Raw genomic sequence first — 21693 nt, forward strand, 5'->3', positions numbered from 1 at the left:
TCTGCAAATTCTTTCTTAACTTTTCATTATTTTTTTTAATTGGTTAAGATGAAAGATGAGGAGACTTTGGAAGAATTGATGTAGGTTTTTACTATTTTAAAGAATATATTTAACATATTTCTAGTCGTTTTAAAGAGGCACTTGAACGATCAGAAAATGGTATTTTTTTGAAAAAAAAGAAGTTAAAAATATTGGGTTTTTAAGCGGTTTTTAGGATCAGATTCAAGCTCATCAGTTAATATTTATATGGGAAATAGAGGGTGTAAGTTAAAACGCAAGGCTCGATATGCTTATCGTGGAAAACTTGGTGTTCCATCTAGTATTATTACAGATCGTAAGGTATTAAAGAGAAAAAAGACAATATGATAAAGGAATAGACGAGATTTAATATGTATAGAAGGTATATTATGGATTAAAGGGACGTACAGTGATTCAGAGGAAAAAACATCATCGAGATAGATCAATTGATACGGATACAGAAATGTCTACACATTCGGATGATCCGTATCATGATATAGATATTGATGGTATAATGAGAAGAAAGGAGTTATAATTTATGTATAAATATTAAAATGATATTAGAATTATTGGCACCGATTTCTCATCCAGCGGAATTTTTACGACATCGATCATGTAGAAAATCGTTACAATCATGTTTAGAAAGTTTAGCAAGACAATTATTAGATACGATTTCTGAGGAACGTACATATAATATATTATTATCTAAATTTCTTTTTATTCTTCTTGGAGATGATACATCTATTAATATGGCATCACATTTAAATTTTCAAGAAACTAAAGAAATAGCCGAATTTTCCAAGGATCAGACCATGAATAAAACATTATCTTTAGAAACGGATATTTCTCAACCAATTCCATGTCAATTGCCTTCATTTATAGAATTTCCCTCTAATATGAATGATACTTATTTATGGTGTCATCAAATGGGTTTATCTGAGAATGATATAAATGATTTACGTAAATTACTTCAATCTGCATTAGATCGAAGCATGGAATATCTAAGATGTTTAATGCAAGTACGAAATGGAATTATTCGTGCTCAACGACTTATGAAAAAAGTTTATGAATGGTGTGTTGAAGCTTCTAAAAGAGAATCATAATAAATATTATAAAATAATTTTTATTTTACTGGACTTTTATTTCACTGGATTTCAATATTATCTATCTATATATCTTTATTGGTTAGACGAAATATTTAAAATAATTGCATAAGTATTTTTATTCTTATAAAAATGATCTCAATAATATATCCATCAATCAAGAAATAATATTTTAATAAACTAATATCTTGATTTTAGTATTTAATCATATTATTTTAAAGGTTTTAATAATCTATTTTTGTTTATATAATTAGCATTAATTATAATTGATATAATATTTATAATCTTTATATACATAATCCATATATATTTTTTAGTTATCTCTATTATATATGAATTAATAAGTATTCGATATCTCTTCTATTCTAATAGTAAGATGTTATTTATATTATATATAATTCTACATAATATAATTCTACATAATATAATCTATATATACCTTATACATTATTCATTTCAAATTTATAACCTTTTTATTGATTCAACTAAGCATTCTTTATAAACTCATCCCAACCCTAACCCCGTAGTTCCAACCCTAACCGTAGTTCCAACCCTAACCCAACCCATCACCTAACTCTCCACTTCACCCTAACCTGCATACCCTAACCCTACTCATACCCTACCCTGATGTACAACAAATCACGTGATTCGCTGAAAAAGCTAGACGTGTCAACAATTCGAATCATTCAAAGACAAACTTTTTTCAAAATATACGTTTTGTCTAAAATATGAGAGAAATTGTATGTTTTTACCCCCAATTTTTTAGTTTTAAGCAATTTCTAACCCCTTTTTCTTTTAAATAGGTCCATCTTCAAACAGGTGCGTTTTTTTCCCGTCTTTTTTAGACCTATTTTCATCATTTTTTTATTTCTTACAGGACAATGTGGAAACCAGATTGTAAGTTATTTTACATGATTATTTAGGATATATATGCGCGCATTGATGCGCATATATATTCTTTTTTATTGAAAATTTTCCTTTATTCATGAGTTTCAGGGCGCGTCTTTTTGGTCTACAATTAGCGGAGAACATGGTTTAGATAGCACAGGAGTGTAAGTTTCTATACGCGGATGATATATTTCATCGCGTTTTCCGGTTTTTTTTCTAAGATTTTTGGTTAAGTTATCAGGGTACATCTGACCTACAACTTGAACGTATGAATGTCTATTTTAATGAGGTAACGATATATATACGGATTATATATCTTATGAGAAATAGGCATCTGGCGGAAAATATGTTCCTCGATCGATATTAATTGATCTTGAACCGGGTACTATGGATGCGGTAAGATCGGGACCATTTGGCAATCTTTTTCGGCCAGATAATTTTGTTTTTGGTCAATCTGGAGCAGGGAATAATTGGGCAAAAGGGCATTATACAGAAGGAGCGGAATTGGTAGATTCCGTATTAGATGTAGTTCGTCGAGAAGCAGAAGCTTGTGATTGTTTACAAGGGTTTCAAATTACGCATTCTCTTGGTGGTGGAACGGGTGCGGGTATGGGGACATTATTAATTTCAAAAATTCGAGAAGAATATCCGGATCGAATGATGGCAACGTTTTCGGTAGTTCCATCGCCAAAAGTTTCGGATACAGTGGTAGAACCATACAATGCGACGCTTTCTGTACACGTATGTTTTTATTTTTGTTTTTTTTTTTTGGGGGGCATAAAGACAAGGGTATTGATGTTAAATAGCAATTAGTGGAAAATTCGGATGAAACGTTTTGTATTGATAATGAAGCTTTATATGATATTTGTATGCGAACGTTAAAACTCCCGGATCCAGGATATGGTGATTTAAATCATTTGGTATCAGCAGTAATGAGTGGTATTACGACATGTCTTCGATTTCCCGGACAGCTTAATTCAGATTTACGTAAATTGGCTGTAAACATGGTACCATTTCCTCGATTGCACTTTTTCATTGTTGGATTTGCGCCATTAACAAGCAGTATGTTTTGTTTTGTTTTGTTTATTTTAACAATTGGTTAATATAAATGTGTAATAAAGAGGGGTCACATTCTTTCCGCTCTTTAACAGTTCCGGAATTAACACAGCAAATGTTTGATGCAAAAAATATGATGGCTGCTTCAGATCCAAGGCATGGACGATATTTAACGGTTGCAGCAATTTTCCGTGGTCGAGTATCGATGAAAGAAGTGGAAGATCAAATGCATAGTGTTCAACAAAAGAATTCCTCATATTTTGTCGAATGGATTCCCAATAATGTGCAAACTGCATTGTGTTCAATTCCACCAAGGGGACTTAAAATGTCATCTACTTTTATTGGTAATTCTACATCGATTCAGGAGCTCTTCAAACGAGTGGGCGATCAATTTTCAGCAATGTTTCGACGTAAAGCATTTTTGCATTGGTATACGGGCGAAGGAATGGATGAAATGGAATTCACAGAAGCTGAATCAAACATGAATGATCTGGTACGTCTTTTAAAATATTTTATTATTCATTTTGTTTGGTTTTCTAATTTTTTTTTTAAAAATATAGGTTAGTGAATATCAACAATACGAAATAGCTGGCGTCGATGAAGAAGTAGAACTTGATGATGAGATTGAAACATAAATGGTCATTTATTAATAAATATTGCTGATCATTCTTGATCTTCGATTATTATTAGCTCATCTCGCTATTTTATCTCCTTCGTATATTTATTTTTTGACCGTTTATATATAAAATATGTAATGTGTATGAACTTGCGTTAAACATGCTTGCTTTATTTTTTCTATAATCTTAAGACCTTTACCCAAGCATCCTTATATCCTTTTTTTCTTAAATCCTATCCTTTCTATACCATAAAATAATAAGTTAGGATCTTAAAAGAAGTCCTATTGTATCAGATCTCTTGTGTTGTATTTTTTTATTTTTATATAAATGTTTGTTGAGATCGAAATTGTTTTAGTATATTAGATATTAGTTAGATATTTTTAATGGGTTTTTCTAATATTTTAAAATTTGTATTTGATTCATTCCAAGAAGTTTTTCTTCATGTAAAACGATCTTTTGAATATCTTCAAGAGATTAGTTTGTATCCGTTCCGATCATTATTTGAGACATATCCTAACTTGACGTCAATATCATTATCACTTTTGACACTTTATGTTTCTTTATATGTTTTAGGACGAGCATTTAGAGGTTTTAAAGTGTTTCTTCGTATTTTTTTTCTTGTAGCAATCATATCATGTATTATTTATATATGGAAAAATGGAATTGAAGTTGCACGAGCCAGAGTTGAGGACACAAAAAAACGTACTAGAGAGTTAGTATTTTTGTTAATCAACCGGAAATACCAAGGTAGACGTTAAAGTTAACCAGTTAATTATGTATTTATTGCGTTTTTTTATGTAAAAATGTTATTGCTGTTTATTCATTATTGATCTCCATTGGTGTTTCTTTTGTGTCCAAATCAAATTCTTTTGCCCATTCTGTAACAAGAATTGGATCATCTTCTATTATGGAAGAAGAACCATTATTTGTTGTTATATTGTTTTTTTTCTTTGTAGGAGCATTAGTCCACCATTGTATTTTTCCAGAGCACCAATCATTAATGACAGCTTTAGCTGCTGATTCAAGATCAGGAATTCCACCTTTCTTCAAACGACCTCTTTTTTTAGCAACATGAACAAGAAAATCAGTCGTAATATCATTATTTATAGAAACAATAGGCGGCAATTGGTAGAATTTTTCAAGTTTCTCATATAAATTAGAATTAGAATGAAGTTTGCAAAGAATTTGTGAAACACAATAAATAGGATCAGTAATATTTGATGGAGGAATAGCGTTGATAAGAATAAGTCTTGCCTGATCTTTTGCCTTTGTATTGTATGTTTTCTTCTGTTCATCACTTTTTAAAGGATATACAATACCCGGAGAATCAATAAGTTTAATCTTATCATCTAGTTTAACCTGTTTAATAGATGTAGTGATACCTGCTTCTGACCCTGTAATACATGGTTTTTTCGTATTTCCACTATTCAAACATGACACAAGGAAATTAACAATTGATGATTTCCCAACATTGGGATAACCAACTACTCCTACAAACAATGATCTTTTTAAATTTTGCTTATGTGCATATGATTTTAAAAATTTAATAAGATCAAAAGCCAATGATTGTGGTTTTAACACTGTATTGTTGAAAGAATGAGAAGAAAATGATGAAACTGCTCGAAAAGGCAGACATGTAAAGGATGTTCGCAGATAAGCTAACCATTCCATAAGATTATCATATGGTATAAGATCTAATATAAAATTAATATAAAATTAATACAAAAATATACCATCTTTATGATTAATAATTACCTATCTTATTAAGAATAAATATAAGCTTTTTTTCATGATTTTGTAAGACTAGATCTTCAACCTGTTGTGACCGAGTTCCTTGAGGATCACGTGCATCCAAAATGTATAAAACAACATCAGATGCCTCTATTACCTCTTTAAATGTTTTACTAAAAGCCTTAAGAGATTTCTCTCTTTTAATACACCCCATTCTTTGATTATCACTTTCATCTTCTGAAAATCCATACCATGACCCAATTTCTTCATCAATTTCACAAGTATCATCTTCTTCTACTCCAGAAAACTCGTTTTCACCTGTTACTGAATCTTCTACCATGGTATTTACATGGGGAAACATTATTTCCTCCATAGATTCTTTTTTTTGAGAATTTTTTCCTTTAAACTTGCTTTTTTCCTCAATTTCCGCAAGAATCTTGCCCTTATATGGAAAACTATTAGGAATCATAGGATATTCCTCTGTTTTTCTCTTCTTTTTAGGCCTTTTTTTAGCCTCTTTTTTCTGTTTTTTACGAAAAGCTGAAACTTTCTTTTCAATACCATATCTAAGCCGTGCTGGCTGTCGCCGGCTCTTCTTCTCTATCATATACGTTAGTTCATATCCTTTCTGTACTTATTTATTATATATTCTCATTTATACTTACTTATAGAAACCATCAATATTCTTGGTTGTCTTGATACCTAAGATCAGCTATCCAGACTTACCAGAAGTACATTTAAATATGTTTTTAAAAATCCCATAATTATACACAGATTTTCCTAAGAATGAGTGTATGTTGTTGGTTTGTTGAAACAAGTGAATATTATATAATGGTTATCTACAATATGTTGAGAAGATAGTTAATGAGTGAAGTGTTTTTTAAAAAATTAACGCTTGTAAAAATGCTTATGAAAACAATGCTCCCTTTCTTTTCTTTGAATAGTTATTTGTTTGTTGAATTCTACAGCAGATTTTGCATGTTGAGCAATATTGAAGATCGGTGAAGGAGTAGTATTTGCGTTATAGAAGGAATTGAGTAAGACAGTTGACTTATATGGCTGTATTTCTGCTTGTTGATCATCGTTTTTAACTGTAGGTATTGATGGTTGTAGTAAAACCGGGTATTTATGTCGATCACTATCTTCTATATACTTTTCAACAGGTATACCTGCATCTTTTGCCATTTGTTCAAAATAATCATCTTTTCCACGCTTTCCTGAAACAATTACACGACTACCAAAACGTCTAAATACGCTTCGTGCACTTACAATTGCAATTTGTCTTGATCTATAGGAATATGGAATGATTTCTTTTGAAATTAGATCATATTTTTCTTCTTGTGATATCATAATTTTTCGAAGCGTTTTGTTCTTCAAAAAAAGAAGATATGAATCCCTATAATTCATAATTCTTGCCACCTCTGTTCCAAGCATAAATAATCGTTTTCCATGCCCTACTACCTCAAATGTTTTACCATTATATTTACGTCCTCCTTTTAAATATCCATTCCGATCCACCTTTTCTTCGCCCAGCGAATCTACCTCTATATCCAGATACTCATCCCCACTACTAGTTAACCGTCCTACTAACAATTCTGCACGAGATAACGTGCTACGAAGCTCTATATCTTTTTCCTCTAATATATCGTCTTTACACTTAATATATGGACTTTTTTCCCCATCAAACCACTCCTTACTCTCCTCTACTATATTCTCCTCTTCTATCGACCTGTTTCTCACTATATCAAGCTCTTCTAATAGAAATATCTCGTCATCATCTAAAAGACGCCTTGGTGGCCCATAATTGGCCTTTCCAATCGGTTCAATTGACATTACATCGCACTAAACCCCTCATAAAACACCTCTACGGTCCTATAAACCTTATTTCCACTCCTATTTCGCCTATTTTCTCCGCTCTTTTTTGTATATCAAATTAACCTCTATGTTGATCAATATTTTTCCCTTAAAAGACCCAATAAAACCTCCAAATAACCTCTCAGAATATCAGAAAGGGCTCCGTAGAATATGTTTTGTCTGTTAAAGACCTCTTTATAGTGTTTCTTAGCCCTTTATATAAGCTGATGGGCCAAACACTTTTTTTTGACGTCGTAGGAGGGGATTTTCGTATACGTCGACGACGACCAAGAAAAACGGGGAGAGGTTTTTTGAGAAAAAAGGTAAGAAATACGCGTTTTTTTATGCATATATAAATAAAAACAGTGTTTTTTTGGGGGTATAATGGGTATAATTGTTTTTTAATGGGGTTTCTAGACGCATTTTTCGGGAATGTTTAGTCAAGATGTGTTTATCCAATGTCGTGGAAAAAAGGTCCTAAAAACAGTGAGAGAACGGTATTTAAGAAGAGATATACCATGTGGATCACAGATATGTATCCCGTGTAGCATTTTTCCGCCTTTTTCTGAGCGTCCAGGTCGTTTTTTTGGGGGAGATAGAAAGTCAAAAATTAATGTATAGTTTAGCAGAGATATCTACGCTTTCATCGGCTCCAAAAGCGTTGAATGGACTTGGAAATGGATGTTATGTTGTACCGGACGCGAAAGTCCTTTATTATTGTGTTAGTTTTTAAGAAAGTTGGTTGAGGAGGAAAAAATGATAATATTAGATGAGTCTTATTGAAAAAGAGGGCGTTTTTAATGATATGATAATCCTCCAGACTGTATTAGAGGATCTGAAAAAGCAGAGTCTTTCTGCATATAGTTTTCTTCGTCAATATGTAGCATCTATGGATAAACGTTTTTATGTTTTTCATAATGAGTTTCATTTAGAGACATATGTGGAGCGTAAGGAAGAAGAGAGTATGAATGATAGAAATGATCGAGGAAAGGTGTATATTTTTATTATTTTTTTTCTTATAGGATATTAGCTATTCGAACAGCATGTAAATGGTATGTATCGCATTTGAAGGAGGTGACACGTGGTACAAAGACGGTGGTTCCGGGGGTTTTACTTTTGACGGATGATAAAGAGAATAGATCTAAGGCGAAGGATGAAGGAATAAATGCATATTCTATAGAAGAATATCTTTCAGAGTTTTCTAATTCTGATGAACTTTTTGATATGATAACATCAGTTTCAGAGGTAGATCCACATTCGAAGAAGGGAATTTTTTTATATCCTGAAGTATTTTATAATTTTAACTTTTTAATATCTTATAAATATAGTATTATTCATGTTCATCTATATCAAATGGTATAAAAACGGGTAAATTATATCAAGGGGAATTTAATGTCAATCCATATAATTTTTTAGAGGTAATTGCTTTGTAGTTGTTAAATTTTTTTAATTAAAACAGGCAAATGTTTCGGTATCTAATTTTGAAAAACCTGTTATTATTCTTGGGAAGGAAAACATTAATAGAGCTATTCAAGGAGATATAGTAGCTATAGAAATTTTTAAGAAAGAACAATGGAGAACTTTAACATCTAAAATAATTGAACAAGAAACTTTATCAGTAAATGAAAATGCTGAAGTAGAAGAATCAGAAGAAGTTATAACGCAAAAAGATCAACAAGAGATTATAAGCGAGTATTGTGTTTTAAAACGTGGGCAAAAAAAAGCAGATAATATTTTTCCTACAGGAAAAGTTGTTGGTATTATTAAAAGAAATTGGAAAAAGTAATTTCCTATTATTTTGTTAGTTTATACTTATAATTAATAGTTATGTCGGTCAAATAGATCCTAAATCTGTCGTTGTGTCAAATAATACTAGGATTCAACAAACCATATTTTTTATTCCTACAGATAAACGTATTCCAAAAATACGTATTAAAACAAGACAAGGGCCAGTTTTATTAGATCAGAAGATTTTGGTTAATATCGATGCATGGGACAGGGATTCTAGATATCCTAGAGGTCATTTTGTTCGCTCGTTAGGAAAATCAGAGGTTAATGAAACTGAAATGGAAGCTTTATTGATTGAATATGATATACAACATTCTCCATTTCCGAAAAGTGTTTTAGATTGTCTACCATCTGAAGGGGATAAATGGGAGGTATCATCTGTTATGACACCTAGCGATTGGGAGAAAAGAAGGGATTTTCGTCATCTTCCTATATGTAGCATTGATCCTCCTGGTTTGTAAATGTTTATTTTTTTGCAATACTGATTTATAGGCTGCGTGGATATTGATGATGCTCTTCATGCAAGGCCTTTAGAAAATGGAAATTTTGAAGTGGGAGTTCATATTGCTGATGTTTCATATTTCGTAAAGCCAGGTACTGCTATAGATGTAGAAGCATCAGAAAGAGGAACAACTGTATATCTTGTGGACAAGCGAATAGATATGTTGCCATTATTACTAGGGACGAATTTATGTTCTTTAAAACCTGGTGTTGAAAGATTTGCTTTTTCTGTCATATGGGTATTTATGATATTTAAATAATAATTCGCTAATATTTTTAGGAAATAACATTTGAAGCGGAAATTGTTAAAACTGAATTTGTAAAATCTGTAATAAAATCACGTTCGGCTTTTACTTATGAAAAGGCTCAGTTTGAGATAGATAATAAGTATAAAAATTATTAATATTTATATTTTCTTATGATTTTAGTATACAAAATAATGAATTGTCTATTTCTATGAAGACACTTCTTATGCTTTCTAGAAAACTTCGTCAAAAAAGATATGATAATGGTGCTTTGAATCTTACTAGTCCCGAATTAAAACTTGAAATTGGGACAGAGACTTCTGATAGAATTACTTTTGAATCTAAAAAACTTTATGAAACAAATTTTCTGGTTGAGGAATTTATGTTATTAGCTAATATTTCAGTAGCACATAAAATATATGAAGCATATCCGGAATTTGCAATATTACGGTAATAATAAAATAATAAATTAGAATAATATTGACATTTTCTTAGGCGTCATGTTGCTCCACCTAAGGAAAATTTTGAAACACTTCGAGATATTCTTAAAGTAAGACGGAATATGATATTAAATACTGAGTCATCTAAAACTTTGGCTGTCTCTCTTGATAAATGTGTGGATCCTGATGAACCATATTTTAATACGTTATTAAGAATAATGGTTACAAGATGTATGTCATCAGCAGAATATTTTTATGCTGGAAATTATCATTATTCCGAATTTAGACATTATGGTCTTGCAGTTAATATATATACACATTGGACTAGCCCGATTCGTCGTTATGCAGATATAATAACACATCGCCAGTTAGCTGTTGCTATTGGTTGTGAATCTTTACAATCAATTTTGCAGGATAAACCTAAATTGGAGAAAATCTGTAAAAATATTAACCATAAACACCGTATGGGACAAATGGTAGGAAGATCTAGTATAGAATATTATGTTTCTCGAACATTAGAAAAAGAAATTTATGAAGACGCGTTTGTTATAAAAGTATTTAAAAATGGATTTGTTGTTTTCGTTTCAAGGTAATCATATAAAGTCCTTTTAATATTCGAAATGCTAAGGTTTTAGTCTTGGAATAGAAGGATTAGTATATACGCGGGATATTTGTAGGTCAGAATCAGCTGTTTTATTTGATCCAGAATCTTACAGTCTTGTAATAAGTCAATTGAAATCAGATATTTTCAATATAGATAATGAGTTTTCTGAGGGTATATTAAATATTGGTGTTTTTGATAAATGTAGGGTCAAAATATTTCTGGTTAAAGAATCCATTGGAAGAAAAAAAATTAATATACAATTCATAAAAAAACTATAATATGGATAATGAAATATAATAGTTTATAATTGAAGTAATTATAATGTATAGACCTTTAAATTTTTATTAGGAATATGATATTTAATTCAATATTTTAAAACTTGGTTTTATATTGATTTATTTATACATATATTATAGTTTTAAAAAATAAAAATTTTAAAACTTAACATATTGTTTTTATATAGTATTGTTTATTATTAAATAATAATATATCAATTCCCAAAAAAATATTGAATAGTTAATTATATGTTATAATTTTTTAAAAGATTATAACCTTTTAAAAGTTTATAGCATAACCCTTAAATCTAGTAAGTACTATAATGTCTGATGGTACAAATCTAAAAAACCTGTTTTATAAACTAAAAAAATTCTTTGAGCTTTTTTGTTCTTGATGCTATAGAAAAAATATTAAATTAATTTAAATAAAAATCAAAAGATATACCATTTGACTATCTTGTTTATTGATTCTTGGGCGAAAAGTGTTAGGATCCCGGCGTAATCTATTATTCATTAAGAAAAAAAAGAATAGAAACATAAAAAATATTATACGTAACATCTAAGTTTGATAGAAAAGAGTTCATTCCATCTATTAAAGATTGAGGAGGATTAGTATATACCTTTACTGAAGGTTGACCCTCATATACAATCACTCTATCAGCTAAATATGTTGCCATGATACTATTTTCTTATTAATAAAATTATAATATATAATCAATGACTATACAAATCATGTTCAACAACAAATGCTGCTTTTTTAGAATGTAAAATAAACCTAAAGTATTAGTATAAAATAACATAATACTGATAGTTACCTTTTAATAACTTTAGAAACAATTATACGTTGCTCAGAATCTAAATATGCAGATGGTTCATCAATTAAATAAACATCAGCAGAAAGACCTAAACACAAAACAATGGCAACACGTTGTAACTCTCCACCAGATAAATCTTGGACTTCATGATCCACAATATTTTCAATGTTCAAAGGCTTACATACATCTGATTGGAAACTAGAATTTAACCATGATGCTTTTATTTTTTTTAGAAACTTGATTAGTCAAAATCAATTCAATTTGAGAATTGTAAATGTTACCAATGTACGAACTGTTCCTTGAAATTTCGGTGTAATTTTTTGGGGTTTTAAAGATACGCTTAAACCTAGAACTTGTTCATTTCCATCAGGTTTTAAAATCCCTGCTAGTAGCTATATCTTATATTTAATAAATAATCAATGAAGAAATAATTGTTAACTTTAATAAATGTAGTTTTTCCTGTGCCATTTTCTCCTAGCATAACAATGATTTCAGAATTAGTAAATTCTCCTGCGCCAATTTCAAGTGTAAAATCCCCAAGTTTTTTTGTCATTGAAGGATATACATATGCTTTATTCCTCTCCAGTGAAAAAATATCAGACGAATCTGATATTTTGAACTGCAATGATTCACTTCTAAAGCGTAAATTTTCTGTAGGAATATTTCCATCTAAAAATATGTTTATCCCTTCCCTAACAGAGAATGGCAAAGTAACTACGCCATAAACTGATGGCATTCCGTACAAAACACATATATAATCTGAAAGATAATCAAGAATAGATAAATCATGTTCAACAACAATAATATAATTGTCAGGACTAAGAGACCATCTAATTGTTTTTGCTGCGTTTAAACGTTGTTTTACATCTAAATATGATGATGGCTCATCAAACATATATCTAAAAAATATAAAACAGTAAAAATTTATAAAACAACCTACATGTCTGCTTTTTGAATACAAACAATTGCAATTGCAAAACGCTGTAATTCTCCACCAGAAAGCTGATTTACTTCACGTTTAAGTATATCTCTTAAACCTTTAAAACGTTTAAAAATAATAACTATATATATAACGTTGTTATTACTTAGAATATCAATGATTTCTTCTTTATTATTTTTTTCTAATTTAAAGTCAAGAAGTTCATCAACAGTTTTAACCGTGCCCTGAATAGTTTTCGGAATATGATCAACATATTGAGGCTTAACCACCGCCTTTTTCAAATGTTAAACAACTAAAATACTCTTATTTATATATTACTTTTAAACTATCCTCCAAAACTTTAGTAAAATAATTTTGAAGTTCACTCCCCCTAAAATATCTAAGAATTTCTTCCCAATCAGGCGGATTGCTGTATCGACCAAGATTAGGCTTCAATTTTCCCGCTAAAATCTTAAGTGCTGTAGATTTTCCAATACCATTTGCTCCTACTAAACCAAGAATTTGTCCCGGTCTAGGTGTAGGTAATCTATGCAGCTTAAACGAATTTCCCGAGAATCTATGTGTAACTTTGGATTCTAAATTTGTAGGCAAATTAATAATATGAATAGCTCCAAAAGGACATCGTTTAACACATATTCCACATCCAATACTGCTTTTTTCTAGCCGAAAAAACAATATATATATATATATACCACAGAGATTCTGAAATCCATGAGATCTTGGACTCTGGTGTCACTTCTATACATAATTTTCCACCACGAACAACCGGGCCTATATATCTATCAATCCTCCTAATTTTTCGAAAAAAATACACAAAAATACACGATTTTTTGCATTCCTGATGACATTTCTCCATAATCTCAGCATTTCACTCTCATATTCTCTCAAACTTACTCGGGGCTTGCATTTATCACTATTCACCTATAATCCATCATATTTCAGCATTTTTACACGTTTTTTTTCCGGAAAAAAAACACAAAAACATACAATCGCAACTCTAGTAAGTCTTTCTGAGCTTCCTGTCTGTGTTTTCCTCGACATTTTCCGTTTTATTTAACAATATTTAATATCTTCAATATCTCAGCCTTTTTTCACCCGTTTTTCTTCAAAAAAAAACCTATCCATATAATATCAGGCTCAAACATTCATTATAAACACTTATTTTTCACTAATTCCTACTCCTTTACCCTTTTTTTCAAAAAATCCTCCTCACTCGTTTTTTTGTCGTTGCCTCTCCTCGATGCTTATTAATGACGACTCTCGACGTCTCACTTTAAATCTAAGGATATTCGGACTTCCGACCAAGCTTAAGAAAAAATAATAAGAAATATCAGGGAATTAGGAGCAAGACTCACTAAGAACCTGTTATATGGTTATATTTTAGCTTATATATAAGTAAGTACGCATTAAAAAGGGGTTATAAAGGGAGGAAATGGGCGTAATATGAAGGGTTATATGTGGCAATGAATCCGCTAAAAAGGCTAAAAAAGAGGGATTTTGGGGTATTTTTTGTATTAAATGAAAGCGGGGAGCCAGAATTATATAGGAGGATGCGAAAAAAGCAGGAAAAAAGGCCAATTTTTCGTGGAAAAATGGCAAAATAAGGATTTATAAAGATGTTAGAATTGAGGAGTATTCCTGAGAGGCATCGGCTATTAAATTACACCATTTTATAGGGAAAATAATGGATATTAATGGTTTTTAGTTACAGGTTCTAGAAATAATGGTAGATGAAGATCTATCAGAAAGAATGGATAAGGGACCGGAGAGGAATATGGGGGGATTAGAGGGTTTTTATAGATAAAAAAAGGGTTTTTTATATGTATTTAATAGGGGATTAGAGAGTGGTGGTATGAGTAATTTGAGCGAGGAATTTATATCGGAAACAGAGGATAATATGAATGACAAAGATTATAATTTGTCAGATAATGAGAGTGAGAGGGAGGAAATGGAAGAGATTCCTCGATCGAAGAGGAAGAATCAGGAAAAGGCGAAAAAGCGGCTGGAAACGCAGAATTTTTCGATATATGGGTTGAGAAGGTCAGAGAGAACACGAAATGAACAAGTTCGTAATATGAATATGGAATCATCGGATGAGCGTATTTCAGATGAATATGGAATGGTATCTAAGAAAAGAAGGAAGAAAAACCATACGAGTAATATATTTTATGTAAAATATGAAATTTTTCTTATATTGATGAAAGGGACGCAATCAATACAATCGTCAGTTGAATCGTATGAGAGTGATTTTAGTGACAAATCAAGAAAAAAGAATCGAGTGTTTTTAAAGGATGAATTGAGATTTTCTAATAGGAATTCGAAAACATGTAATTATAATGAGAATTCTATGGATGATGAGCTTGATTTTACGAATGATGATGATAATAATTATTTTTATGAGAAAAAGTCATCAAAATCATTAGAAAGTATTATTTTTTATTTTTTTTTAATATTTTTTGATGATAATATAGCTCAAGATAGTATTGACGCAGTATTGGATCATCGTCAAATTAATAAAGATAGTATGTTTTATTCGTAGCTATTATTGGGTTAATATTATTTAGATTCTAATGAATTTAATAATTGGCATGCTTCGGAATATCTTGTAATTTTTTACTAATTATATCTTTATCATATTTATTGATATAATTAGGTTAAATGGAAGAATCATTCCCATCTTCATGATTCATGGGAAACATATGATAATTTGAAAAAATTTCGAGGATGGAAAAAAGTAGATAATTATATAAAACAGTATATTGATTTAGATAAGCAAATAAGAGAAAACCCTACAACGAGTTCTGAATATATTGAAGCCATGGATATTGAGAGTGAAAGGCGTAGAAATCTTTTAGTTGAATATCAAACTGTTGATAGAATTGTTTCTTCAAGAATTGTTAAAAGTTGCAAATTTGATGAACATCCTCATACTGAATATTTTTGTAAATGGAAACAGCTTTATTATGACTCGTGTACATGGGAATGCGCTTCTTTTATTTTTAATGCGCAAGAACAAATTGATAAATATTTGAATCGATCTCTAAGTCATATTCTTCCTCATGAAAGCGTTTCATATGGTTCTTCTCGACCAAAGTTTAAAAAGCTTGATGTTCAACCCGAATATATCAAGAATGGTGAATTAAGGGATTTCCAATTAACAGGTGTGAATTGGATGGCATATTTATGGTCAAAAAATGAGAATGGGATTTTGGCTGATGAGGTATTTTCTATCTATACGTATGTATATGTTTCTAATTTTAGTAGATGGGACTGGGTAAAACGGCTCAGACCGTCTCTTTTTTGTCATATCTTGTGCATTCTTTGCATATTCATGGTCCATTTTTAATAGTAGTACCATTATCAACTATTCCTGCATGGCAAGAAAACTTAGAAACATGGGCAACTGATTTAAATAGTATTATATATATAGGAAATTCAGAAGCTAGAAGAACTATTCAGGAATATGAATTTTATATTGATAAAAATCCCAAAAAAATAAAATTTAATATTCTAATTACAACTTATGAATATATTCTCAAGGACAAATCTGAATTAAATCAAATCAAATGGCAATACATGGCTGTAGATGAAGCACATAGACTTAAAAATAGTGAATCGCAACTTTATGAATCTCTAAGGGACTTTAGGACTGTAAATCGTCTTTTAATTACCGGAACACCTCTGCAAAATAATATTAAGGAATTAGCAGCGTTGATAGATTTTTTGATGCCCAAGAAATTTGAAATTGATAGGGAATTAAATTTTGAAGCACCTAATGCTGAACAAGAAGCTTACATTAGGGATCTTCATAAAAGATTACAGCCTTATATTCTACGTAGATTGAAAAAAGATGTAGAGAAATCTCTTCCATCTAAATCTGAAAGAATTTTAAGGGTTGAACTATCTGAACTACAGACATATTGGTATAAAAATATTTTAACACGTAATTATAGGGCATTAAGTATGTCTACGGGAAATAGTCAATTGAATTTATTAAATATTGTTATTGAGTTAAAAAAAGCTAGCAATCATCCATATCTTTTTCCTAATGCTGAAGAAAATTGGTTAAACAGTATTGGATCAAAAAGAAATCGTGAGGATATTTTAAGAGGAATAATAATAAATAGTGGAAAAATGATTTTACTTGATAAACTTCTTACTAGACTAAAAAGGGATGGCCATAGAGTTTTGATATTTAGTCAAATGGTTTGTCTTTTTTTTTTCCTTAGAAATATTTCAAATTAATTTGTAGGTTCGTATGTTAGATATTATAGGTGATTATTTAGTTTTTCGCGGTCTTTCTTTTCAGCGCTTAGATGGAACTGTGTCTGCATCTATTAGAAAAGCGTCTATTGATCATTTTAATGCTAGCGGTAGTCCTGATTTTGTATTTTTATTGAGTACTAGAGCAGGAGGTCTTGGAATAAATCTTATGACTGCAGATACAGTGATTATTTTTGATTCAGATTGGTATATAAATAAATATTTGATTTATTTTTAACTATTTTAGGAATCCTCAGGCGGATTTACAAGTATTTTTATTTTATCTTGTATTTTTTTTGCTAAAAAATATAGGCAATGGCTAGGGCACATAGAATTGGGCAAAAGGTTTATAAGATTTATTCATATATATCTCTGTTTATCTTATATTGATTTAAACTAGTCGCATGTTATGGTTTATAGATTTGTCTCTAAAGATACGGTAGAAGAAGATATATTAGAACGAGCTAGAAGAAAAATGATTTTGGAAGTATTTATTTTGCTTTTTTTTTTTTTTAGTTTATAAAATTATAGTATGCAATTATTTCTTTAGGCGTTACAGATAAATCAAACTCAGGGAAAGCAGATAAATTCACAGCGCAAGAATTGAGTGCTATTCTCAAGGTAAATAATCACTATTGTTTAAAGTGATGTAGTTTTGAATATTTAATTAGTTTGGTGCATTAAATATGTTTAAAGATAATGATAATCAGAAACGTTTAGAAGATATGAACTTAGATGATGTCTTAGAACATGCTGAAAATCATGATATTGGACAGGATGTTGGAGGAGCAAGCATGGGAGGAGAAGAATTTTTAAAACAAGTTTATTTATATTATTTAAATTTTTATGTTATAACCTATGAAATAGTTTGAAGTTACCGATTACAAGACCGATATTACATGGGAGGATATAATTCCTGAAGAAGAGCGTAATAGAATTGAAGCCGAAGAAAAGTTGAAACAAGATGAAGAGTTTTTGCAGGAACAAATATCTATGAATACTAAAAGAACTGTCAAGCATCCTGAAATTCTATCAATTAAGGATAATAATTCGAATAAGAAATTAAAGAAAGTTGACCCGAAATTAAGACAATTAAATGAAAAAGAAATTCGCAATCTTTATAGGGCTATTTTAAAATTTGGGTCACCATTGGATCGTTGGGAAGAAGTTATTAGAGAAGCAGATTTGCCCAGTCAAATGCCTCCTGAAAAAATACGCTTAATTGTTCAAGAACTTTTTAAAGTTTGTAAGCAGGCGATAATTAATCAAGAAGCAGAAAATAGAGATGTTGAGAATTCTACATCGAATCAAAACTCGAAACCAAAAAAAGCTCTTCTTATAGAGTATAAGGGAGTAAAAAATATTAATGCAGAAACAGTCATACAAAGAGCAAAAGATTTGCGTTTTGTTCATCAATTAGTTAAAGACGTTGATTCAAAAGTCTTTCGTATACCTGGGCAAGTAAAAGCAGTTCATGGATGGTCATGTCAATGGGGAGAACGAGAAGATGCTATGCTATTAATTGGAATCGATAGGTATGGATTCGGTTCCTGGTCTTCTATAAAAGATGATCCCGATTTGAACATGCAAGATAAAATATTTTTAGACGATGATAGAACAGAAAAAGATGATCATAAAGAAACCAAAGAATTAAAGGATTCTAAATTGATTCCTGGTCCTACTCATCTTGTAAGACGTGGTGAATATTTATTGAATCTTGCACGAGAGATTCTTGAAGTAAAAACGACAAGTTCCTCAAACAATATATTAGTAATAGATAGAAAGGTACATAATCTTACGTTTTTGAATCATTCTTATATTAAAAAGGCAAAAAACAATCATAATATCCATTCATCAGGATCATCGCAACAGTCGAAATCTAGAAATACAAATCATGATCTTCATTCATTTAAACAATCTTCAAAAATAAAGAATGATAAAAGGACAAAAACTCAAGATAATGTGAATACAGAGAAAAACTACGATTTTGATGATGAAAGCGAACATTCTAGTATGGACGAAGACGATTGTAAGGTATAGTAATTCATTATTTTGGTAAAATAAATACTTAAAATACAAAATTAGAGAATATTACATCCTGTTCGAAAACAATTGAAGACCTTAAAAAAGGATAAGGATACAGATAGAACAAAACTCGCAATGATTTTAAAAGAATGTTTAACAACAGTTGGTGATTTTATTGAAACAACTGTAGCATCACGATCCGAGTCTGATAAAGATCGCTTAAAAAAACATTTATGGTAACTCTTAAAAATATCTATTTTTAAGTAATTTATTTTCCTCAGGGTATTTACAAGCTACTTTTGGCCAAAAAAAATTCCTTATATTCATTTATTAAATATGTATAATAAACTTATAGCAGGAAGGAAGGATTTTAACACTTAATTTTAAAAATATTTGGCCTTTTTTAGGCATATTGATTTTTAATTTTTTTAAAAAATAGTTATGATAAGTATTTTTTTATATACGTTTTTTTCTAAAACTTATTTAGGATATATCTTTTTTTTACAAAAAAGTATTTATTCAAATATACAAGAGAATTATCTGGATTTATGGGTATGTTTGAGATTGTGTTGATTATCTTTTTTTATGTTTATTTTAATCATTTTTATCCGCAGGTTTTGATTTTACCCGGAAAAAAACGTAAATTTTCAGAAAAAAAACCGTTAAGGATTATTTAGAAAGTCATGTCCAGGTTTTTATTTACTTCTGGTACATCAGATCTTTAAAATAATATTTTTAATATATCTTTAGAATCTGTTGGTGAAGGTCATCCTGACAAGGTTTTATTTTTTCTTATTAAAAATAATAAAAATTAAGGATTTCTTAAAAGATCTGTGATCAAGTATCTGATGCTATTTTGGATGCATGTTTAAAAGAAGATCCAAATTCTAGAGTTGCTTGTGAGACAGCTATAAAAACTGAAATGCAAGTAAAACTATGATTTATATGGATTTATTTGATTGAAATCCTTAAAATAGAGTTATTATTTTTGGGGAAATCACTACTAAAGCTTCTCTTGATTATAAAAAAATAGTTCGTGAAACGATCAAAAATATTGGTTATGATAGCTTGGATAAGGGTTTTGACTATAAAACATGTAATATTTTTCTTGCTATTGAAGAACAATCGTAAATAGGATTATTGATTTTTTTTTTTTTTCTGATGGTTTTATTAGTCCTGATATTGCACAAGGACTTCATTTAGAAAAATCATTAGAATGTATTGGTGCGGGAGATCAGGTAGATTTGCTTTTTTTAATATTTTTTTGTTGAAGGGTATATAAGGGTATTATGTTTGGATATGCCACGAATGAGACAGAAGAGTTACTACCATTGAGTATTTTACTTGCTCATCAGTTAAATAAGGCGCTTGCAGAAGCCCGACGTAGTGGCGAGATAAAGTGGCTACGTCCGGATTCGAAAACACAGGTTACAGTTGAATATGAGCAGGGAAATGGGATGGTAGTTCCTGTTCGTGTGGATACTATTGTTATTTCTACGCAACATGCTGATACAGTTTCTACTGAAAAGATTCGTGAAGAGATTTTAGAAAAAATTATCAAAAAGGTTATTCCTTCAAAATATTTAGATGAAAAAACTATATATCATATTCAGCCATCTGGTAGATTTGTTATTGGAGGGCCCCAGGGTATATTTAATTCTATTATTATTATTATTATTTAAAAAGGAAGGTGATGCGGGCTTGACTGGAAGAAAAATTATTGTTGATACTTATGGAGGATGGGGTGCACATGGTGGTGGTGCTTTTTCGGGCAAAGATTTTTCTAAAGTTGATCGCAGTGCAACTTATGCAGCAAGATGGGTAGCAAAATCTCTTGTTGCATCTGGTTTGTGCAAAAGGTGTCTTGTTCAGCTTTCATATGCAATTGGTATTTCTTATCCTTTAAGTATTTTTGTTGAACATTATGGAACAAGTAAAAAAACTTCATCTGAACTCGTTGAAATTGTAAAGAAAAATTTTGATTTAAGACCAGGTGTTATTGTTAAAGAACTTGGGTTGCAGCTTCCAATTTATTTTAAAACTGCGTATGTATTTTTTTTAAGATTTCCTCGTTTCTAAATTATGAAATAGATGTTATGGGCATTTTACTGACCAGTCTTTTCCATGGGAAAAACCTAAAAAGTTAGTGTTTTGATTTAATTCTCAGAATGTTCATATTGGGGATTTTTTGTGGGTTATTTTATATGAAATTCTTATGTATTATGACATAATATATATATTGGCTTATCTTAAGTTACTAGAATATTTTTATGGTTATAGAATATAAGGGTTTTATAATTTCTTTAGATATGATATTTAATTTCTATATTTTTTGTTATATTTTAAAATCTTGTAATATAGGATTGATTTGAGCTTATGAAATTCTAGTGCAAGACTAATGACTTTATTATGAATCTTGTAATATTTCTACTAGATTGATGAAGCGGGTATACAATGGGTAAATAGTCTATAAAATATTCAAATTTATCTTATTACTTTTCTCAAAAAGATCAAGTGGGTTATGATAGTT

General features: G+C 30.2%; 9 protein-coding genes across 9 annotated transcripts; 6 read left to right on the forward strand and 3 right to left on the reverse strand.

The window, feature by feature from the left end:
- The first annotated feature begins 2 nt into the window (after nucleotides 1–2).
- T552_02491 (hypothetical protein) lies at nucleotides 3–1167 on the forward strand. The gene is made up of 5 exons (XM_018371030.1): nucleotides 3–80; nucleotides 125–159; nucleotides 215–339; nucleotides 398–527; nucleotides 583–1167. Exons 1-5 carry the CDS (start codon nucleotides 49–51, stop codon nucleotides 1119–1121), a joined length of 861 nt encoding a protein of 286 aa, XP_018225190.1. The 5' UTR covers nucleotides 3–48; the 3' UTR covers nucleotides 1122–1167.
- Nucleotides 1168–1814: 647 nt separating this feature from the next.
- On the forward strand, nucleotides 1815–3746 carry T552_02492 (tubulin beta chain). The gene is made up of 9 exons (XM_018371031.1): nucleotides 1815–1861; nucleotides 1925–1940; nucleotides 1999–2018; nucleotides 2118–2173; nucleotides 2244–2298; nucleotides 2340–2750; nucleotides 2816–3071; nucleotides 3131–3558; nucleotides 3626–3746. The coding sequence occupies exons 1-9, from the start codon at nucleotides 1850–1852 to the stop codon at nucleotides 3698–3700; spliced, it is 1329 nt and encodes a 442-aa protein (XP_018225191.1). The 5' UTR covers nucleotides 1815–1849; the 3' UTR covers nucleotides 3701–3746.
- A 277-nt stretch (nucleotides 3747–4023) lies between these two features.
- T552_02493 (hypothetical protein) lies at nucleotides 4024–4477 on the forward strand. The gene has a single exon (XM_018371032.1). The coding sequence runs from the start codon at nucleotides 4066–4068 to the stop codon at nucleotides 4438–4440; it is 375 nt and encodes a 124-aa protein (XP_018225192.1). The 5' UTR covers nucleotides 4024–4065; the 3' UTR covers nucleotides 4441–4477.
- Nucleotides 4453–6124, reverse strand: T552_02494 (hypothetical protein). Its single transcript, XM_018371033.1, has 3 exons — nucleotides 6079–6124; nucleotides 5438–6013; nucleotides 4453–5376 (listed from the first exon to the last, which is right to left on the reverse strand). The coding sequence occupies exons 1-3, from the start codon at nucleotides 6089–6091 to the stop codon at nucleotides 4499–4501; spliced, it is 1467 nt and encodes a 488-aa protein (XP_018225193.1). The 5' UTR covers nucleotides 6092–6124; the 3' UTR covers nucleotides 4453–4498.
- Nucleotides 6125–6257: 133 nt separating this feature from the next.
- T552_02495 (hypothetical protein) lies at nucleotides 6258–7292 on the reverse strand. The gene has a single exon (XM_018371034.1). The coding sequence runs from the start codon at nucleotides 7244–7246 to the stop codon at nucleotides 6302–6304; it is 945 nt and encodes a 314-aa protein (XP_018225194.1). The 5' UTR covers nucleotides 7247–7292; the 3' UTR covers nucleotides 6258–6301.
- A 256-nt stretch (nucleotides 7293–7548) lies between these two features.
- T552_02496 (hypothetical protein) lies at nucleotides 7549–11169 on the forward strand. Its single transcript, XM_018371035.1, has 13 exons — nucleotides 7549–7590; nucleotides 7634–7844; nucleotides 7894–7988; nucleotides 8037–8229; nucleotides 8298–8554; nucleotides 8596–8685; nucleotides 8727–9049; nucleotides 9093–9508; nucleotides 9548–9795; nucleotides 9837–9943; nucleotides 9985–10251; nucleotides 10297–10830; nucleotides 10877–11169. Exons 2-13 carry the CDS (start codon nucleotides 7700–7702, stop codon nucleotides 11121–11123), a joined length of 2922 nt encoding a protein of 973 aa, XP_018225195.1. The 5' UTR covers nucleotides 7549–7590; nucleotides 7634–7699; the 3' UTR covers nucleotides 11124–11169.
- A 214-nt stretch (nucleotides 11170–11383) lies between these two features.
- Nucleotides 11384–13962, reverse strand: T552_02497 (hypothetical protein). The gene is made up of 15 exons (XM_018371036.1): nucleotides 13863–13962; nucleotides 13770–13796; nucleotides 13698–13725; nucleotides 13568–13646; nucleotides 13194–13524; nucleotides 13021–13147; nucleotides 12876–12972; nucleotides 12375–12834; nucleotides 12217–12327; nucleotides 11936–12171; nucleotides 11848–11895; nucleotides 11673–11801; nucleotides 11566–11623; nucleotides 11471–11517; nucleotides 11384–11421 (listed from the first exon to the last, which is right to left on the reverse strand). The coding sequence occupies exons 1-14, from the start codon at nucleotides 13914–13916 to the stop codon at nucleotides 11476–11478; spliced, it is 1827 nt and encodes a 608-aa protein (XP_018225196.1). The 5' UTR covers nucleotides 13917–13962; the 3' UTR covers nucleotides 11384–11421; nucleotides 11471–11475.
- Nucleotides 13963–14242: 280 nt separating this feature from the next.
- On the forward strand, nucleotides 14243–19589 carry T552_02498 (hypothetical protein). The gene is made up of 18 exons (XM_018371037.1): nucleotides 14243–14270; nucleotides 14581–14665; nucleotides 14717–15031; nucleotides 15080–15301; nucleotides 15347–15397; nucleotides 15440–15480; nucleotides 15529–16095; nucleotides 16140–17081; nucleotides 17128–17345; nucleotides 17386–17407; nucleotides 17451–17483; nucleotides 17539–17625; nucleotides 17670–17759; nucleotides 17810–17959; nucleotides 18006–18923; nucleotides 18966–19172; nucleotides 19224–19399; nucleotides 19445–19589. The coding sequence occupies exons 2-18, from the start codon at nucleotides 14599–14601 to the stop codon at nucleotides 19542–19544; spliced, it is 4206 nt and encodes a 1401-aa protein (XP_018225197.1). The 5' UTR covers nucleotides 14243–14270; nucleotides 14581–14598; the 3' UTR covers nucleotides 19545–19589.
- Nucleotides 19590–19801: 212 nt separating this feature from the next.
- T552_02499 (S-adenosylmethionine synthase) lies at nucleotides 19802–21363 on the forward strand. Its single transcript, XM_018371038.1, has 8 exons — nucleotides 19802–19871; nucleotides 19914–19942; nucleotides 19993–20087; nucleotides 20141–20290; nucleotides 20338–20401; nucleotides 20447–20810; nucleotides 20854–21208; nucleotides 21255–21363. Exons 1-8 carry the CDS (start codon nucleotides 19847–19849, stop codon nucleotides 21316–21318), a joined length of 1146 nt encoding a protein of 381 aa, XP_018225198.1. The 5' UTR covers nucleotides 19802–19846; the 3' UTR covers nucleotides 21319–21363.
- The last annotated feature ends 330 nt before the right edge of the window (nucleotides 21364–21693 follow it).

Source organism: Pneumocystis carinii (assembly GCF_001477545.1).
Source record: "Pneumocystis carinii B80 chromosome Unknown supercont1.11, whole genome shotgun sequence".
In the NCBI taxonomy this organism is placed as follows: Eukaryota; Fungi; Ascomycota; class Pneumocystomycetes; order Pneumocystales; family Pneumocystaceae; genus Pneumocystis; species Pneumocystis carinii.

Coding starts and splice junctions, on each gene's coding strand:
- T552_02491 (XM_018371030.1), top strand. CDS start 49: ATGAAAGATGAGGAGACTTTGGAAGAATTGAT. Junction 160..214: donor ACTTGAACGATCAGAAAATG/GTATTTTTTTGA, acceptor AGCGGTTTTTAG/GATCAGATTCAAGCTCATCA. Junction 340..397: donor GTATTATTACAGATCGTAAG/GTATTAAAGAGA, acceptor TAATATGTATAG/AAGGTATATTATGGATTAAA.
- T552_02494 (XM_018371033.1), bottom strand. Junction 5,377..5,437: donor ATTTATTCTTAATAAGATAG/GTAATTATTAAT, acceptor ATTTTATATTAG/ATCTTATACCATATGATAAT.
- T552_02492 (XM_018371031.1), top strand. Junction 2,174..2,243: donor GGTTTAGATAGCACAGGAGT/GTAAGTTTCTAT, acceptor TTTTTGGTTAAG/TTATCAGGGTACATCTGACC. Junction 3,559..3,625: donor AATCAAACATGAATGATCTG/GTACGTCTTTTA, acceptor TTAAAAATATAG/GTTAGTGAATATCAACAATA.
- T552_02499 (XM_018371038.1), top strand. CDS start 19,847: ATGTCCAGGTTTTTATTTACTTCTG. Junction 20,088..20,140: donor ACAGCTATAAAAACTGAAAT/GCAAGTAAAACT, acceptor TCCTTAAAATAG/AGTTATTATTTTTGGGGAAA. Junction 20,402..20,446: donor GTATTGGTGCGGGAGATCAG/GTAGATTTGCTT, acceptor AGGGTATATAAG/GGTATTATGTTTGGATATGC.
- T552_02496 (XM_018371035.1), top strand. CDS start 7,700: ATGTTTAGTCAAGATGTGTTTATCCAATGTCGTGGAAAAAAGGTCCTA. Junction 7,989..8,036: donor CGAAAGTCCTTTATTATTGT/GTTAGTTTTTAA, acceptor TGATAATATTAG/ATGAGTCTTATTGAAAAAGA. Junction 9,944..9,984: donor CAGTTTGAGATAGATAATAA/GTATAAAAATTA, acceptor TTATGATTTTAG/TATACAAAATAATGAATTGT.
- T552_02493 (XM_018371032.1), top strand. CDS start 4,066: ATGGGTTTTTCTAATATTTTAAAATTTGTATTTGATTCATTCCAAGAA.
- T552_02497 (XM_018371036.1), bottom strand. CDS start 13,916: ATGTCGAGGAAAACACAGACAGGAAGCTCAGAAAGACTTACTAGAGTT. Junction 12,973..13,020: donor AGAAATCATTGATATTCTAA/GTAATAACAACG, acceptor AACGTTTTAAAG/GTTTAAGAGATATACTTAAA. Junction 11,518..11,565: donor ATAAACAAGATAGTCAAATG/GTATATCTTTTG, acceptor TTTTTTCTATAG/CATCAAGAACAAAAAAGCTC.
- T552_02495 (XM_018371034.1), bottom strand. CDS start 7,246: ATGTCAATTGAACCGATTGGAAAGGCCAATTATGGGCCACCAAGGCGT.
- T552_02498 (XM_018371037.1), top strand. CDS start 14,599: ATGGTAGATGAAGATCTATCAGAAAGAATGGATAAGGGACCGGAGAGG. Junction 15,302..15,346: donor GTCATCAAAATCATTAGAAA/GTATTATTTTTT, acceptor ATGATAATATAG/CTCAAGATAGTATTGACGCA. Junction 17,626..17,669: donor GAAGAAAAATGATTTTGGAA/GTATTTATTTTG, acceptor ATAAAATTATAG/TATGCAATTATTTCTTTAGG.